Source organism: Musca autumnalis, unplaced genomic scaffold (genome assembly GCF_047663935.1).
Source record: "Musca autumnalis isolate F117 unplaced genomic scaffold, ASM4766393v1 scaffold_3, whole genome shotgun sequence".
Lineage (NCBI taxonomy): Eukaryota > Metazoa > Arthropoda > Insecta > Diptera > Muscidae > Musca > Musca autumnalis.
Genome location: NW_027411866.1, coordinates 131,179 through 151,173, shown reverse-complemented (window position 1 = coordinate 151,173; position 19,995 = coordinate 131,179). Strand labels below are relative to the sequence as shown.

General features: G+C 33.2%; 2 protein-coding genes across 4 annotated transcripts; one reads left to right on the top strand and one right to left on the bottom strand.

The window, feature by feature from the left end:
• Window positions 1-16,007: 16,007 nt before the first annotated feature.
• On the bottom strand, window positions 16,008-16,778 carry LOC141396669 (uncharacterized). The gene is made up of 2 exons (XM_073972296.1): window positions 16,159-16,778; window positions 16,008-16,075 (listed from the first exon to the last, which is right to left on the bottom strand). The coding sequence occupies exon 1, from the start codon at window positions 16,769-16,771 to the stop codon at window positions 16,463-16,465; it is 309 nt and encodes a 102-aa protein (XP_073828397.1). The 5' UTR covers window positions 16,772-16,778; the 3' UTR covers window positions 16,008-16,075; window positions 16,159-16,462.
• A 186-nt stretch (window positions 16,779-16,964) lies between these two features.
• Window positions 16,965-18,308, top strand: LOC141397898 (uncharacterized). Of its 3 annotated transcripts, none has more exons than XR_012411561.1 (3): window positions 16,965-17,375; window positions 17,452-17,742; window positions 17,842-18,308. XR_012411561.1 is itself a non-coding variant. In XM_073974758.1 (3 exons), the coding sequence occupies exons 1-2, from the start codon at window positions 17,252-17,254 to the stop codon at window positions 17,949-17,951; spliced, it is 234 nt and encodes a 77-aa protein (XP_073830859.1). In that variant the 5' UTR covers window positions 16,965-17,251; the 3' UTR covers window positions 17,952-17,970; window positions 18,056-18,308. The 3 variants fall into 3 exon arrangements, 2 of the variants coding, with proteins under 2 accessions (XP_073830859.1, XP_073830858.1); XM_073974758.1 differs by lacking the exon at window positions 17,452-17,742 and having other exon boundaries at window positions 17,842-17,970; window positions 18,056-18,308; XM_073974757.1 differs by lacking the exon at window positions 17,452-17,742.
• Window positions 18,309-19,995: the final 1,687 nt, after the last annotated feature.

Here is a 19,995-nt window from a genome sequence, read left to right as displayed (position 1 = left end):
ATTCTGAAATTTGGTATTATAGTGACGAGTTTTTCTCCAATTAACTGTCCTTTTCACGTACAGTTAGGCAAGAAAAGTATTGCAAAAACCAAAAATGTAGAAAATTTCATATTAATTGTTCGTTTATGGCAACAAATTATGTAAAAACTATACGGTTTTTTGTGCAAATATCTTGCTATAGATCCTTACAACAATATTCCGTCAAAATATGCAAAGGTTATTTGCGACTTATAACAAATACGGTCAAAAATAAAAATTAACTACTACTCGGGGGTGACAATAAAAGTATTGCAAAGGGAAAATCAGTACTATAAAACCATAAAATGTTTGCAAATTTTTGCGGTCATTATGCATTTTTATGACTTTTGCGGCTAATAATAGAATAACAGTATTGAATGTAATAAAGTTCAGTGATAAAAAATGCCGTCCTGGAGGGTCTTCAGACAGGTAAAAAACGCATGGGACCATATTAACAATAAACCATGACGAATAGGCCACAGGCAAGTAGGCAAAGACTGAATATTTGACTCAATATGTATTGTAGGATAATGGAACAATGCAAAACAGTCCGATTTTGGCTTTGAGAAAATGGAAATACCTCTGGAAAGTATATGGAAAAAATTTACACCGGTGTAGTATTTTGGAACGACCTACGACAGAGCACTATTTCGTCTTCCAATGGTATTGATATGATTTAATTTTTGCTAAGTGGATAGATATTATCCTCTGCTATCATAGTAAATCCAAAAAATTGCGCCAAATCCAATAAAACCCATCAAATATGGAAATTAAACCGCTACTGGAGAAGCTGGAATACCGAATATTTGCGTACTATATTCTTTAACATGGAAAATAGTATGCAAAATTGGGTTCACGGATATAATAATGATTGGAAAGGCATTCCTACTGACATTATTAAGAAATATTTAATAGTCATTAGTCTGAAAGTCAGAAAAATCGATCCCGAATGCTCAAACAAAGTCAACTACCACCATTCCAAAGACCAGATAATTACATGTTAATCTTATTTGTGTAAATTGCCGATGTAACATAACAACACAAAACTCTTAAATGCATCGGACCAACATCCTGATATCAACCCTCATAAAATGTTTGGGTCCAATTTAACAAAAGGCTCCAAAAACATCCTGCAACGAAGGATCAAGATTTACTAAAAATTGGGAACCAGTATCCTTAGAGTGGAACATACGGAGCCTTATTTTTTGGTTAAACTAAGCTCATTAATGCTCAAATGAATGTCCAAAGTGGATAGGCAACTCATTAAAGAACACATCTTTGGTAATTCTCGAAGAAACCATCGATTTGGTAATTTTTGCAATACTTTTATTGTCACCCCCAAATAGTAGTTAATTCTTATTTTTGACCGTATTTGTTATAAATCGCAAAAAACCTTTGCATGTTTTGACGGAATATTGTTGTTAGGACCTATAGCAAGAAATTTGCACAAAAAACCGTATAGTTTTTACATAACTTGTTGCCATAAACGAACAAGAAATATGAAATTTTCTACAATTTTGGTTTTTGCAATACATTTCTTGCCTAACTGTATATGCTTGCCATATTTAACGCCTATGAAAAATTTTACTATCATCTAAATTATTTTGAGCCGGTGTATATAAACGATTTTTTTAAAGCCAAAATGAAAGAATGATGACCAAATTTCAAGTGCTTGTAAGAGAGGAATTCATATAAGCGGGATGCATACACCGAAATAATGTCAATGCATTTTAAACTAAAAATAACATTTGCACAAATTTCAGTGCTATTAACCGGGGAATGCTTATATCCGGGTTCAATATAAGAGGGAAATACTGTATATATATAGTGAATCACAGTCAAAAGTATCCACTTCAATTTCTTTCATTAAAACTGCGATTGCTAAGAGTTAATTAATGACAGCGATTTCATTATTTTTTATATTTTTTACATTAGGAATTGTGTGTTTAGGGTCATTTTGCTGTACGCAAATTCGTACTTAAAAGGTATTAAATTTGGTACTATTTGGACTTGATTGAACGGATAGAGATGGAATTCTAGATATTGAAAATTAGATTACTGTTGGAGTATAGAATTGAGGAAGTTTCGGAAATTCGTACTTATTGCGTACGAAAAGTACTAAGTGGTACTAATGTTAATTCAATTTGGTTTTGGTGAAGGGAAGAGCTGGGATCTAGTTTTGGAAAATTGGACTTATGTGTACAGAAAGTACTAAATGGTACTATAATAATTGTTCCATAAACATCCCTGAAGGGATAGGGAGACTTCTTTCATATCAATGAGTGCACCCCGATTCATATTAGCTCAATGATATGGGACCTAATGGTTATCGCCGAGTCCGAACGGCGTGTCTTAAGACTCCACTTTGTAGAGAAGTTTTACTAAATGGTACTATATTGGGCACAATTTGGATTTGGGTGAAAAGTAGAGCTGGAAATTTGGAATTAAGATTACTGTTGAAGTGTAGGATTGGGATATGGAAAACTACTAAAGTGTGCTAAATTTTTGTGAATGGATAGAGCCTGAATCGTGAAATTTGGAATTATGATTACTTTTGCGTGGAGGATTGAGACAGATTTCAGAAATTCGTACTTACAGTATGCAAAGTTCATATTCGTACACACCTAAAAAATGAATAAAAATTCCATATTTTATGTGCCAATATGAAATAATTGATAGGAATTACCATAACGAAGAAAGTTTTAAGAATAACAAAACAAATTTTTAATTTATTCCGTCATTTAGGTATAGATGGCGCCTGTGTGGGTGGCAAAGTTCGTATTCGTACACCTGTAAGCAATATATATTTGGAGTTTTTAAGGATTTTCAAAGCAAAATTCCGAAATTTTTTGTTCTTTTCTTCTTTTGGAATGCCTCTGCTATAGAAATATGTAAAAATAACGGTAATTTTATTAAAAATTTTGCATGAATAAAAAGTCGGACGAATATTTTAAATACTTAAGAAAAATTTGCTAGATATGAGTAACTATTGCAATTTATACTAGAATTTTGGACGAAAATAGCTAATAGCAGTCCTTCTGTAACAATATTCGAGGTCTAATATGAAAATAAATGTTGTCAGCGTTTGGAAATGCAAAGAAACGTAATCCGGGCTTAGGTAAAGTAAACACACTTTTGGTTTTTACTTGGTGAAAATCGCAAGTTTCGTTTTATATTTGACATTAAATGTATTGAAGTTTAAGAATAGGGTTTCGAAAATCATTTTATGTCAAGAGATATCGGAAATTACGATGAATATTAAAATTTTAAGGAAGAAAATTTCCCCGAAAATAATGCATTTTTTTCAAAAGGTTACCCCACGTTCTTTCCTGGACAATTTACTTCATTCTTTTGAGTTTTTGTACTCATTTTGGATCCTCCGGTAAAGAAATATAATTTCCAAGAAGTAAAATCCATTATTTTCGCAATTTTGGCAGCCATAACCCTCGTTCATAGTAAGCGTATAATTTCAGTCGTACGCAGACAGTATGACAACTTCTACAGTTTAATTTTTCTTCATAATTTCTCACAGTTTTCGACATAAAATGATGTTCGAATCCGTATTCTAAAACTTCAATACATTTTAAGTCAAATATAAAACGAAACTTGCGATTTTTACCAAGTAAAAACAAAAAATGTGTTTACTTTACCTAAGCCCGGATTGCATTTCCAAACGCTGACAGCATTTATTTTCATATTAGACCTCGAATATTGTAACAGAAGGACTGCTTTTAGCTATTTTCGTCCAAAATTTGGGAATAAATTGCAATAGTTAATCATATCTAGCACATTTTTCTTAATTATTTCAAATATTCGTCCGACTTTTTATTCATGCTAAATTTTTAATAAAATTACCGTTATTTTTACATATTTCTATAGCAGAGGCATTCCAAAAGAAGAAAAGAACAAAAATTTGCGGTATTTTGCTTTGAAAACCCTTAAAAACTCCATATATATAGTGTTTATAGGTGTACGAATACGAACTTTGCCACCTACACAGGCGCCATCTATATCTAAATGACGGAATAAATTAAAAATTTGTTTTTTATTCTTAAATCTTTCTTCGTTATGGTAATTGCCATCAATTATTTCATATTTGCACATGAAATATGGAATTAATAACGATTTTATTCATTTTTTAGGGGTGTACGAATATGAACTTTGCATACTGTATGTGTACAAAATGTAGTTTGTACACATAAGAATTTCTGAAATCTGTCTCAATCCTCCACGCAAAAGTAATCATAATTCCAAATTTCACGATTCAGGCTCTATCCATTCACAAATATTTAGCACACTTTAGTAGTTTTCCATATCCCAATCCTACACTTCAACAGTAATCTTAATTCCAAATTTCCAGCTCTACTTTTCACCCAAATCCAAATTGTGCCCAATATAGTACCATTTAGTAAAACTTCTCTACAAAGTGGAGTCTTAAGACACGCCGTTCGGACTCGGCGATAACCATTAGGTCCCATATCATTGAGCTAATATGAATCGGGGTGCACTCATTGATATGAAAGAAGTCTCCCTATCCCTTCAGGGATGTTTATGGAACAATTATTATAGTACCATTTAGTACTTTCTGTACACATAAGTCCAATTTTCCAAAACTAGATCCCAGCTCTTCCCTTCACTAAAACCAAATTGAATTAACATTAGTACCACTTAGTACTTTTCGTACGCAATAAGTACGAATTTCCGAAACTTCCTCAATTCTATACTCCAACAGTAATCTAATTTTCAATATCTAGAATTCCATCTCTATCCGTTCAATCAAGTCCAAATAGTACCAAATTTAATACCTTTTAAGTACGAATTTGCGTACAGCAAATACGGCCTTTGACCCTAAACACACAATTCCTAATGTAAAAAATATAAAAAATAATGAAATCGCTGTCATTAATTAACTCTTAGCAATCGCAGTTTTAACCCAGATAAAGCCACTGGCCGTTTAAACGCCACAAAAAATGGTTGCAAAAATTGACGTAAAACGCTGGTTTTTTCGAATATTTTTGTGGGGTTTTTTGCATTTTGTTATAGTATTGTCTGATATCTGTTATTTCACGCTGATAACGCTTCATTTGACCTACGCATTTCCACGCAATTGACCAAAAACCCAAGCTATTCCGAAAAATCGACTTTTTTGTAATTTTCGACTTTTGATGAAAAATTTAAATATGCGATAAAAATTTAATCAAAAATGTTATAGTCATATAAAGTCAGGGATTTGTTAGGAATATAGTAAGAGTATTTTCTCAATCAAAAACCAAGGGATTGGCATGTAAGGATACACCTATATTACCCTCCAAAGTTTTTGGAACTTTTTAAAGAAGGCCCGATTGCAGGAAAACTATACGTTTTAGAGAAAAAAGTTATTTTTTAAAAAATGCTTAAAAAATCTCAAAAATATAATTTTCATAACAAATTTTAAGTTTTCTCGCAAAAAAAATTCTCGGCGCTAAGTGGGTTAATGAAAGAAATTGAAGTGGATACTTTTGACTGTGATTCACTATATACAGTGAGTGTCAAAAATATTCGGTTTTCAATTTCACCAATAATAACACCTCAGTATTTTTGAAGACCATGCCCAATATCCAAAACACCAAATACCTAAAAAATTGTTGGTCCTGTGGCAATTAAAAAGTGTATGTAACATGGATCCATGGCAACCCTATAAGCGAGAATAACAAAGAAAACGTTGTTAACCCTGTTTTCTATGCGTCAAAAATATTCGGTTTTTGTAACTTTTGTTAAATATTTTGCCAAAAACAGGTCATTATCGAACTTTTTCTGCAATATTAGTATACATTTTAATAATTGCGAACAGAATCTTTGTTCCTGTGTGCAAAAATATTATATTTTATAGCAAATTATTAAAATTTAGCGCTAAGGAAAAACGCTATCCCAGAAAATGGAAAACTGGTCATATTTCATTATAAAAACAACAGAAATAAAAGGAAATTTTGCTTATTTTTGAATATTTAGTCGAATATAGTTGAAATAATGTGCAAAAGTCACGAAAATATAGAAATAATCGATTTCGTGAAACACATAAACTAGCCGAAACCAAGAAATGGGAGGGAAGGTAGAGGAATCTCCTGAAAAATTACGGCTAAACCGCCCTTAATTTTCTTGAAATTGGTCACTGGGCCCTAAATGACTTTCAGAAGATAGAAAATATGCACTTACATTCCAAAAAAAATCGTAAGGATAAAGCCTTTCATGGCCTTGTAACACATCACAAACTATCGGCTTATTTACGTAACCAAAAATCTAGTTCAAGTTTCGCCCTGATGTACCTTCAAAACTTGATGTACATCAGAAACTTGGTGAAATTGAGTTATTTTTGAATGCCTAAGCAGGAAAAACAGTATACCACCAAGTTTGCGACCTTTCTGTGTACTCCAAAACAAAAATTACAAAGGAGCTTCCAGGAGACATGTATTTATCAATGACTTATGATGTGTTACAAGACCATGAAAGGCTTTATCCTTACGATTTTTTGGAATGTAAGTGCATATTTTCTATCTTCTGAAAGTCATTTAGGGCTCAGTGACCAATTTCAAGAAAATTAAGGGAGATTTAACCGTAATTTTTCAAGAGATTCCTCTACCTTCCCTACCAGTCCTTGGTTTTGGCTGGCTTATGTGTTTCACGAAATCGATTATTTCTATAATTTCGGGACTTTTGCACATTATTTCAACTATATTCGACTAAATATTCAAAAATAAGCAAAATTTCCTTTCATTTCTGCTGTTTTTATAATAAAATATAACCAGTTTTCCCTTTTCTGGGATAGCGTTTTTCATTAGCGTTAAATTTTAATAATTTTCTATTAAATTTAATATTTTTGCACACAGGAACAACGATTCTGTTCGCAATTATTAAAATGTAAACTAATATTGCAGAAAAAGTTCGATAATGACCTGTTTTTTGGCAAAATATTTAACAAAAGTTTCAAAAACCGAATATTTTTGACGCATAGAAAACAGGGTTAACCACGTTTTCTTTGTTATTCTCGCTTATAGGGTTGCCATGGATCCATGTTACATACACTTTTTAATTGCCACAGGACCAACAATTTTTTAGGTATTTGGTTTTTTGGATATTGGACATGGGCTTCTAAAATACTGAGGTGTTATTATTGGTGAAATTGAAAACCGAATATTTTTGACACTCACTGTATATACAGTATTTCCCTCTTATATGCAACCCGGATATAAGCATTCCCCGGTTAATAGCACTGAAATTTGTGCAAATGTTATTTTTAGTTTAAAATGCATTGACATTATTTCGGTGTATGCATCCCGCTTATATGAATTCCTCTCTTATAAGCACTTGAAATTTGGTCATCATTCTTTCATTTTGGCTTAAAAAAAATCGTTTATATACACCGGCTCAAAATAATTTAGATGATAGTACAATTTTTCATAGGCGTTAAATATGGCAAGAATATACGTGAAAAGGACAGTTAATTGGAGAAAAACTCGTCACTATAATACCAAATTTCAGAATTCAACCGTTATTCGTATACCATTTAATACTTTTCATACGAAAGTTCGAATTTCAATAACTATCTCAATCCTCCATTCCAAATTGTACCCAAATCCAAATTGTACCAAATTTAGTACCGTTCGAAAATTCGTACTTAAGCATAGTACACACGGTCCAACAAAACTGACAGTCATCGGGGTATATTTCGTTAATATCAAAGTCTAGCTGAATAATTACTTTCCTAATCACAAAATTATACCTTAAATGTTGTATTTCAATCATTTTTAGCTAACAAAAAGTTTTTATTTGCCAGAAAATTGCCGTAAAAGTACGTTGACTGTCAGTTTTGTTGGACCGTGTGTACTATGCTTTATGTGTACAATATGTAGTTTGTACACATAAGAACGAATTTCTGAAATCTGTCTCAATCCTCCACGCAAAAGTAATCATAATTCCAAATTTCACGATTCAGGGTCTATCCATTCACAAAAATTTAGCACACTTTAGTAGTTTTTCCATATCCCAATCCTACACTTCAACAGTAATCTTAATTCCAAATTTCCAGCTCTACTTTTCACCCAAATCCAAATTGTTCCCAATATAGTACCATTTAGTAAAACTTCTCTACAAAGTGGAGTCTTAAGACACGCCGTTCGGACTCGGCGATAAACAGTAGGTCCCATATCATTGAGCTAATATGAATCGGGGTGCACTCATTGATATGAGAGAAGTCTCCCTATCCCTTCAGGGATGTTTATGGAACAATTATTATAGTACCATTTAGTACTTTCTGTACACATAAGTCCAATTTTCCAAAGCTAGATCCCAGCTCTTCCCTTCACCAAAACCAAATTGAATTAACATTAGTACCACTTAGTACTTTTCGTACGCAATAAGTACGAATTTCCGAAACTTCCTCAATTCTATACTCCAACAGTAATCTAATTTTCAATATCTAGAATTCCATCTCTATCCGTTCAATCAAGTCAAAATAGCACCAAATTTAATACCTTTTTAAGTACGAATTTGCGTACAGCAAATACGGCCTTTGACCCTAAACACACAATTCCTAATGTAAAAAAATATAAAAAATAATGAAATCGCTGTCATTAATTAACTCTTAGCAATCGCAGTTTTAATGAAAGAAATTGAAGTGGATACTTTTGACTGTGATTCACTATATATATACAGTATTTCCCTCTTATATGCAACCCGGATATAAGCATTCCCCGGTTAATAGCACTGAAATTTGTGCAAATGTTATTTTTAGTTTAAAAAGCATTGACATTATTTCGGTGTATGCATCCCGCTTATATGAATTCCTCTCTTACAAGCACTTGAAATTTGGTCATCATTCTTTCATTTTGGCTTAAAAAAAATCGTTTATATACACCGGCTCAAAATAATTTAGATGATAGTAAAATTTTTCATAGGCGTTAAATATGGCAAGCATATATGGTAACATGGGGCGCCTTCGCCACGTTTTTGTTCAAAATGTTCTCATACCGACACCGTTAAAGTTTTTTCAAATATTATTTTTGGTACAAATATTAGCGTATCTTGACTATAAGTTTTGATATATAAATGGTTATAATTTTGTTTTTAAAATATTATTTTAGAGCATTTACAAAATGTCTAAAAAGTGGCGAAGCCTCCCCACCCATGGGGCAGCTTCGCCATCGATATTGAACATTCTCCAACGGAATCTAAAACTGTAATTTAGCATGCTTCTTCCTTAAATATCAACATTATTCAAAAAAGCAACATGTTTTCTATTGAATAATCAAAAATGATATTAAAATTCAGAAAAGTAAGTGATTCTAGCGGTTAATTTAAGTAGGTTCCTTGAATTTAGGTACAAAAATCATAATATAACTAAAACAAGATACGTTTAGGATAATATTTGACTTTAACTTCACATTATAGTGTGGTATATCTATGGTATAAAGAATTTATGTTAAACATAACAAATTTTTAACATTAACCCACCGCGCACCTATCATGGCGTAGGCGCCCCATCCCTTACATATTTCATAATATTAATATATTGACATTTGCAATTGCTTTTTTCATGCGAATTGTTGGGATTTATATTCTTCAGTAGTTGTCTTCTAACGGTATAAAATGTGTTTTTGATATAACAAAAGGTATAGAAGATATCACAAAAAATACATACCATAATTATTTTTCCCAATACCCTGATAACACAAAACCGCGTGCGTCCGCTATCATACCTAAGACACAACAGCCAATTTTTGGGTGATGATAGATCTTCATTAAACTCACTAATTTGCCTTTAACTGTTTTTTTCTAGCACTAGTATTTTGCGGGATAATCGGCGCTGACGTAGCCGCCCCAGTGGCGAAGGCGCCCCATGTTACCATACGTGAAAAGGACAGTTAATTGGAGAAAAACTCGTCACTATAATACCAAATTTCAGAATTCAACCGTTATTCGTATACCATTTAATACTTTTCGTACGAAACTTCGAATTTCAATAACTATCTCAATCCTCCATTCCAAATTGTACCCAAATTGTACCAAATTTAGTACCGTTCGAAAATTCGTACTTACAGACAGGGACAAAAGTTTACATACACCCCCTAAATCTCGGGTTTTAGGGTAAGTAAAGATTTTTATGAAATTCCAAATATACAGTTTTATTTCTTCTCGCTAAAGAACAATATTTAATACAACAAAAGTATATTCCATAATACAACTAACGGTAAATTTTACAAAAACCAAAAAATGATGGGGACAAAAGTTTACATACACCCCCAGGAAATATGTTTATTACCGTCACATTTATGGAAATAACAGCAAAATTTGTACATTTTATTGTTTTGCCGAATGTCTCTGGCTGTCTGAGATATATTTTAGAGAAAAGAAACTAATTTTTGGGGGTTAAATGTCGTTATTTGAGGTCAAACTTCTTGTATAACTCTTTAAAGCTGACCCTTTCTTAATTCTTTGCGTTTTTAGGTATTGTACTTTATAAAAAGCACAAAATTAGTGTCAGATGGTAAATATTGAGACCATAGAAAGCTTAGAAGTTGTTTTTGTGCTTAATATATATTCCTGGACATCGATAAATGTACGTTTTTCCTCAGAGTTCTCAAGAAGTGAATAGATTCTGCAGAATTCTTGGCGCAAATTACATACAGAAGGCTTTGAATTGTCTTGTAATATGGTCTGATACAATACTTGGGCATCAGTTGAATCAGAAATGTAAAGTACTCTGTTACAAACATGCTCCTGAAGCTTCCAAAGCATCAAAATATAAGCTGTACTAAGAAAACATGAGATTTGTACCATAAACAGCGTCGTTTTCGTATTATGATCATTACCGTCACTATAGGGGCGAAAAGTTTCGTATAATTGTTCATTTCTGAGTCAATTGATGTCCAAGGAATGTATCATACCTTATTAGAAGGCAATTCAAGGCTTTCTGTATGAATTTTGCGCCAAGAATTCCGCGGAATCTATTCACTTCTTGAGAACTCTGAGGAAATACGTACATTTGTCGATGTCCAGGAATATATATTAAGCACAAAAACAACTTCAAAACTTTCTAGGGTCGCAATATTTACCATCTGACACTAATTTTGTGCTTTTTTATAAAGTACAATACCTAAAAACGCGAAGAATTAAGCAAGGGTCAGCTTTAAAGAGTTATACAAGAAGTTTGACCTGAAATAACGACATTTAACCCCCAAAAATTAGTTTCTTTTCTCTAAAATATATCTCAGACAGCCAGAGACATTCGACAAAACAATAAAATGTACAAATTTTGCTGTTATTTCCATAAATGTGACGGTAATACACATATTTCCTGGGGGTGTATGTAAACTTTTGTCCCCATCATTTTTTGGTTTTTGTAAAATTTACCGTTAGTTGTACTATGGAATATACTTTTGTTGTATTAAATATTGTTCTTTAGCGAGAAGAAATAAAACTGTATATTTGGAATTTCATAAAAATCTTTACTTACCCTAAAACCCGAGATTTAGGGGGTGTATGTAAACTTTTGTCCCTCTCTGTATGTGTACAAAATGTAGTTTGTACACATAAGAACGAATTTCTGAAATCTGTCTCAATCCTCCACGCAAAAGTAATCATAATTCCAAATTTCACGATTCAGGCTCTATCCATTCAAAAAAATTTAGCACACCTAATTGAATTAACATTAGTACCACTTAGTACTTTTCGTACGCAATAAGTACGAATTTCCGAAACTTCCTCAATTCTATACTTCAACAGTAATCTAATTTTCAATATCTAGAATTCCATCTCTATCCGTTCAATCAAGTCCAAATAGTACCAAATTTAATACCTTTTAAGTACGAATTTGCGTACAGCAAATACGGCCTTTGACCCTAAACACACAATTCCTAATTCCTAAAAGTACGAATTTCCGAACGGTACTAAATTTGGTACAATTTGGAATGGAGGATTGAGATAGTTATTGAAATTCGAACTTTCGTACGAAAAGTATTAAATGGCATACGAATAACGGTGAAATTCTGAAATTTGGTATTATAGTCGCTGTTGTTGTGTAGGGTTGAGATAAGTGAACAAAAATTACTAAAATTACAAAATTTGGTTAAAATTGTTCAAATGAAGTTTTAATAAAGTATCGCGGTTAGGATATCGCGATGTAATTTTTGAAATTTTAACTTTTATAAGTACTGAATTTGGTTGTTTGTTGGTGTTCAGATAATGAGTTCTTGAAATGCATACAAATTCTGAAATTAGGTATGGAGGTCGCTAAGGACTGAATTATTGGGTTGGTATTGGAAGTATGCAATAAATTTTATATTGGCTAAGGAGAAGTTGTCAGGTTCAGTGTTAGATGTGGAAGTACAATACGTGTAGTATTAGAAGTATTAAATAGTACTAAATATTGAAGCACTGGAATTGAGCATGTCTATAAAAATCCGCCTTTAAAGTGTATGGAATGTTTCTGCATGTAATACCATGGAGTTTTAAAATTGTATCGAAAGGGTGCTAATACTTTCATGTTAACACAAAGGCGCATTCTAAATATTGCACTGAAATCAAACAGTCAAACGTATCTTTTGAACAAAATTGTTTTTTGTTTATTCTGAACATTTTAAAAAGTACATTCGTAGATCTATGCGACTATTGTTTTATAAGGTTTTTAACCCCTGTGAACAAAAAGGGTTAAATTAAAATGTGTAAAAAATAACTGTTATATAGGGGCCATGTCAAAGCGAGCGTGCGCATTAAGTAGCATTTTTTGAATACGGGTTTTCTTTAAGTTGATATCACAAATGCCGAAATTACAGATACTTCGGTTGGAAATGTGAATAAAATCTTTAAATTCCCTTACCGTTCTAAAAAACATGGACTGGAATTTAAAATGGAAATTTTTTCGAAATTCCAACTATAGGTACTTAAACGAAATTAAATATCAATTAAAATATGTATTAGTACATCAAAAATTTCAGTGTCCACCATTTTCATATTAAATATTAGCTTCGTTCCAGTACTTTTTTAATGATAAAAGTGTCAAAAGAGCAATCGCCTCCCCCCCTGGAAGTAATAGAGACTACTATCTATCCTCAACAGGAATTTGGATTTACTGGGTCTACATTTTTAGAACTACAAAGATGGTTTGAAGGAAAAGCAAAGGAACATCGCTTTTGCGTCTTCAGCTTTGATGCTTTAAATGTGGAGGATGATAGCATCCAAACACAATATGTATTCATGCTTTCAGATCTGCATGGAGAATGGAGTATCGTCGTCGGCATTGGCCAATTTGGAACCATGCCTTCAAATAGTGTACGATTTGGCCAACCGCCTCGATATAATGATCGTCCACACTGTGTGTGATGCTGCTTCATCTCACCTGTCGTTATTCCCGCGGTTTCTAAGTGGTACCAACTACCTCGACGTAGAGCGGCACATCACATGGGGCGTAGACTTACCACACATTTTGTGTTCAACAACTCGAGCATTTACCACAAACCGCACGACGTATGAAGATAAAGTTCACGCATGTAGAAAAATTTGTCAATCGCATTTCAGCATTAAAAGGATACAACGCCTACGAGACTTTCAATATAAACTAATATTTACAGATTTACAACGATAATATTGTGCGCATTTTAAAACGTCGAGAATTGTGACAGCAGTGGGAGAAGCAGCAGGGTGATGAGCAGCAGAGGGTGATGAGCATCAGCGGAATGAGGACACTACTTTGCGACCAACTCGCAAATTTATCAAAAAAATGATCGAACTATGCAAATTGTTCACCGAGGATGAAGTTGAATCGTATGATAACAAAATCAGAAGGCTTATCACTGTAGCGACATTTTTGAAAATTTAAATGTTCCTTTAAATGATTGCTTGTTACATGCGCTGTTGTAGGGAGATCATTTCCTTATGGGGCCCTGGCTAGCCTTGCCGCCTCTCTGGGTGTGGTCCCAACCCGTCACCCCTACCCCTGACATGTAGCAATTATATTATGAACACTATACTGACATTACTACGCTAACACAAAGATGCATCACCCATATAATAAACCCCCAACTGATGACCTATATGATGCCCGCCAAACCATGATCAGTACCTCCTCTTCTTCCACCTACTGACCCCACAACCGCCCACATCCATCACTTACCTCGTCCTTTAGTCCTCCTTTAACTAACTCATCACATCATCATTATGGTCTTAACAAACATTCAAATCATTTTTATTAATATAAATTACTAATACTAACAAAATTATTATTATCAATACTAAAAGTCTTCTTATGATTTTTAATAAAAACTATCACAAAAAAATAAAGAAAATAAATATCAAAAATTATTAAGTAAAAGTTTAAATAATTGTTTTAATTTATCAATAGTTTCCCTGTAAGGAAAAATGAAAATTAAATTTCAACGGCTTTTTGCCAAATTTATTAAAAACGAAAGGTCTTTTGACCAACAAAATACCTAAATCCCTCAATGGGTTAATTTCATATCCAATACAATGAACTTAGACATACAAGAACAAAATTAACATTCGCAAAGCGATACTCTGAATCCACAGTGAATGTGGTTTTTAAACATATATCACTAACGAAGTCAAACCCACCCTAAAGTCTTCAACAAAAGAGCTCTTTTTACGAAGAAAATTGATGGGGAACAAAACTAACAAAATTAACTAGCTTTTGCTGAAATTTAAAAGTATTACATGTAATGAACAAATAATATAAAGAATCTAATAATATAAAGAATCTAATAATATAAAGAATAATAAATTACGTTAATCAAAATAAGTATAAAATAAAGTTCGAATAATAACAATAATGACATGCAAAATGTTTAAAATTTGAATAAGAGTCAAAATATGTATGTCAATAAAATGTTTTTATAAAAATATGGTTCACAAATTTCAAGATTTTCGTCTTCATATCACTCAGGACTTAGTTTCCAAGTTTCTCTTTATATTCATCAACCGTTGTTTTCAGTTTTGTAGCTATAGCTAAAAGGCTTAAATCTTTTCCCTTGGAAACATCAATGTGGCACTAGGTGCGCATTTCGCCTTGGCAGACACGGTAAAACTATTACAGTTTGTTGATACATATGTGGATCTTATTCCGTGTCTTGTATTATTATGACAGTTAATTTTTTTTTCTTTTTTCACGAAGGCAAAAATGGTCTCCCATAAAAAAACCCTCCACGCAAATTTTTTTTCGGTGTACAGGCACGGGGCCTCGCAACATGCTATGCACGTAGTGTCCGAAGTTTTCTTTTGCTGTTGAATCGCCATGGAAATTTGCGATTAATGCGGTTGACAACGCATGAAACAGTTAAGAAGTTCTTTCGCAATATTCGACGCCATTGCGAAGGAAAACCAACTGTACGAACTATGCGATATGCGAAAGCAAGGTCCGATGCGGTCATTGAGTTCGCGAAAATGGATACCGAACTCTATTGGGCGGAATATAACTTCCCTAGATAGAAAATAAATGAATCGAATTTTTTCTTAATATTATTATTTGAATTTAAAAATTATTAAAAATATATAATAACCGAAAAATATATTATAAAAATATTTACATTTATGTTAAAAGTAGAAAATTACAGTGTCGGTCACAATATTAGCACACCCCTTTGGGGCAAAATGATTTCAGTTAGCTATGAGTTTTGTAAGGGCAAATTGAAATATTTTTGTAAACAAAAAACTTTTCTATAATGTATTTAACAGATTTACTGATATAAATGAATAGTACTATCAGTGGTTTTTTGAAAAATAAAGGTTTTGTGAAGACACACAGATTATTAAGGGTGGGATAATTCAAATTAACAGTTATGTTTCAGTTTCTGTATTGCGTTGTATCATTATGCATACTACTGAGTATATATTAGTACAAATACTTTATTAATTCAAACTGCGTTTGAAGATGTTTTTAGATAAAATAAATTTTGGTAGTGGGGTGTGCTAATTGTGTGACCACCACTGTACATCTGTGTACATACATATAAGGTAGGTAGTAGGCACAGAATTAAAATAGTGTTAAAAATTCTTCAGAATGCCCAACGTGCGACTGAAATTAGATTAATTGACATATTGAATTTTTTATTAACATTTTTAAAATCTATGTATTTATAATGTTTTATTCATACATACATTTTATTGGTTTTTTACAGTGCAGCCGTTATGAGTATATTATGTTGAATTCGGCGGGTTATCATACCGCTAGCATTATAGCCGAGAGCTATGTTTTGATACTGAATGGTGTACTTCTCTATATACATAGCCAATTATTTAAAGACATTGCAAGAGACGGTGTATGCGAATTTTCTGTTTCCCTGCCGCATACACCACATCAAATACTGCAAAACATTTCAGATATTTTGCATTTGAGCGACACAAAAATTGAAGCGAGATATTTGCGTCATTTGACGAATGCTTTGCAACGCTTAGAAGTACACTACAATATCTCCGGCAATATATGTTCTGGCGGCAACACTATCAATGAAATAGCCAACATCATTGTTAATGTTACCAATACCACCAATGATGATGTTAATAACAATGTTATTGTTGACAACACTAGCATAGCTGTTGCCAACATCAATGATGATGTCGATAACAATGGTGGTGTTGACAACACTAGCATTGCTGTTGCCAACATCAATGATGATGTCAATAACAATGGTGGTGTTGACAACACTAGCGTTGATGTTGACAACATCAATGATGATGTCAATAACAATGGTGGTGTTGACAACACTAGCATTGCTGTTGCCAACATTAATGATGATGTCGATAACAATGGTGGTGTTGACAACACTAACATTGCTGTTGCCAACATTAATGATGATGTCGATAACAATGGTGGTGTTGACAACACTAGCATTGCTGTTGCCAACATCAATGATGATGTCGATAACAATGGTGGTGTTGACAACACTAGCGTTGATGTTGACAACATCAATGATGATGTCAATAACAATGGTGGTGTTGACAACACTAGCATTGCTGTTGCCAACATCAATGATGATGTCAATAACAATGGTGGTGTTGACAACACTAGCATTGCTGTTGCCATCATCAATGATGATGTCAATAACAATGGTGGTGTTGACAACACTAGCGTTGGTGTTGACAACACTAGCGTTGCTGTTGACAACGTCAGCGGTAGTGTTGTCAACAATGATGATCAGCCATCAACAAGCCGTGGACACGCAACAAAAAAAGGAAACTTCTCATAACAGATATGGACAAAGCGGTAGAGTTGTGCGTTTTTGCCCACAGAGATTGCAGCAGTGTGGCAACGGAATGCGGAGTCCCGTTAAGCGAACTACAAATGCTGGTCGATAAATTGCGGCAAAGTTTCCAAGGTAAGAAGTGTTATTGGTAACATCAAATTAATTGGTAACATCAATAGCTAATGCCACCAAATTTAATACATTTTAGTACCGTTCTACTTCGAATTTCCAATAACTCAGTCTTATCTTACACCGATTTCGAAAAAAACCCTGCCTTATCCGCACCAACAGTTACTCTCACCCTACATTTCAAGATTCTAGCTTTAGTCGTTTAGTCTGGGCGTTGATTATCAGTCAGTCATCATTAAGCGGGGTACACACGATCAGTTTTGCTCAAATAATCGGTTGTTTGCCAGTGTGGCCGCTTACTTTTGTCAGTCATCAGGCAACCACAAAATATTTTGTGGTTGCTGGACTGTTTGACAATAATCTAATAAAGGTATGTTCTATAATTAATCTAGATCGTGTGTACCCGGTTTTACTCAACTCTTTTATAAGTGTAGGTATATACAGTTTATTTCTCTTTTATATCATTTAGATCATACAGATGATAAAAGTATTTCCTGTAATACACTGGGAGATGACGGCGATGAAGAGGAAACAAAAAGCAAAAAAACAAATTTTGGAAGAGGCCGTTACTTATTATAATAAACATGCAGGGCAATGTAAGAATAATTTTTTATCGGTTGCGAGAAAATTTACATTGGCAGGAAACAATTTACTACTTATCTGAAAGGACGCCCTACTTATGTGCCGGCATTCCGATGAACCCTTTCTGTTGTGTGACTGACAAGTAAGCAGAGCCTTCAGTCAATTCTCAAAATCTTCAAATTTTCCTCCAAAATGAATTAATTTGATTTTTTTCTTTGTTCCTCCACAAACATTATTATTTGTTTTTGAAAATTGTGTTAACAACTTTTCAAACTGAATTTGAATATTTTTAAAACAATTTGTCATTTATTTTAAATTATTATATAATATATATATATATGTTCCCTTGTAAATCCGGAGCTGACCACAACTTGACTGAGATTGCTTGCATTTTGCGAACCCAAATCTGAATATATAACGGAAATTAAAATACATTATGAGCATGGATGAAAAATTAAAATATTCCCTTTTAAGAAATTAATTAGTTGATACACAATCGATATGGACACGTTAAATCATTTGCCGCCTCCACATTGGTTAAATAAAACAACAAAACATGGCGTACAATTGCAGCTTATCCAACAACAACTAAACCAGGAAATTTGGAAGTTCTTTTTAAGGCTTTACCTAATTAATTGCGTATTGCGTTCGAAAAAACAAAATACATGTGTTTGTTTTTGTTTTCAATTTGAAATACATGTATTTTGTTTTTGTATTTTTGAACGCACACGCAACACGCAGAGTTATAGGTATAGCTCTTAAACAGGCTAAATACATATTTTGAAAGTGCCTTGGGAGAAATTTCTTTAAAAAATCCACGTTTTGTGTTGTGGTGGTCTTGGGAGAAATTTCTTTAAAAAATCCACGTTTTGTGTTGTGGTGGTCTTGGGAGAAATTTCTTTAAAAAATCCACGTTTTGTGTTGTGGTGGTCTTGGGAGAAATTTCTTTAAAAAATCCACGTTTTGTGTTGTGGTGGTCTTGGGAGAAATTTCTTTAAAAAATCCACGTTTTGTGTTGTGGTGGTCTTGGGAGAAATTTTTTTAAAAAATCCACGTTTTGTGTTGTGGTGGTCTTGGGAGAAATTTCTTTAAAAAATCCACGTTTTGTGTTGTGGTGGTCTTGGGAGAAATTTCTTTAAAAAATCCACGTTTTGTGTTGTGGTGGTCTTGGGAGAAATTTCTTTAAAAAATCCACGTTTTGTGTTGTGGTGGTCTTGGGAGAAATTTCTTTAAAAAATCCACGTTTTGTGTTGTGGTGGTCTTGGGAGAAATTTCTTTAAAAAATCCACGTTTTGTGTTGTGGTGGTCTTGGGAGAAATTTCTTTAAAAAATCCACGTTTTGTGTTGTGGTGGTCTTGGGAGAAATTTCTTTAAAAAATCCACGTTTTGTGTTGTGGTGGTCTTGGGAGAAATTTCTTTAAAAAATCCACGTTTTGTGTTGTGGTGGTCTTGGGAGAAATTTCTTTAAAAAATCCACGTTTTGTTTTGTGGTGGTCTTGGGAGAAATTTCTTTAAAAAATCCACGTTTTGTGTTGTGGTGGTCTTGGGAGAAATTTCTTTAAAAAATCCACGTTTTGTGTTGTGGTGGTCTTGGGAGAAATTTCTTTAAAAAATCCACGTTTTGTGTTGTGGTGGTCTTGGGAGAAATTTCTTTAAAAAATCCACGTTTTGTGTTGTGGTGGTCTTGGGAGAAATTTCTTTAAAAAATCCACGTTTTGTGTTGTGGTGGTCTTGGGAGAAATTTCTTTAAAAAATCCACGTTTTGTGTTGTGGTGGTCTTGGGAGAAATTTCTTTAAAAAATCCACGTTTTGTGTTGTGGTGGTCTTGGGAGAAATTTCTTTAAAAAATCCACGTTTTGTGTTGTGGTGGTCTTGGGAGAAATTTCTTTAAAAAATCCACGTTTTGTGTTGTGGTGGTCTTGGGAGAAATTTCTTTAAAAAATCCACGTTTTGTGTTGTGGTGGTCTTGGGAGAAATTTCTTTAAAAAATCCACGTTTTGTGTTGTGGTGGTCTTGGGAGAAATTTCTTTAAAAAATCCAC

Bases quoted from the DNA above. Each gene is read 5' to 3' on its own strand.
- LOC141397898 (XM_073974758.1), top strand. From the start codon at position 17,252: ATGGACAAAGCGGTAGAGTTGTGCGTTTTTGCCCACAGAGATTGCAGC. The intron at 17,376-17,841 runs GTAAGAAGTGTT...TATATCATTTAG, and splicing joins ATTGCGGCAAAGTTTCCAAG to ATCATACAGATGATAAAAGT.
- LOC141396669 (XM_073972296.1), bottom strand. From the start codon at position 16,771: ATGCTAGTGTTGTCAACACCACCATTGTTATTGACATCATCATTGATG.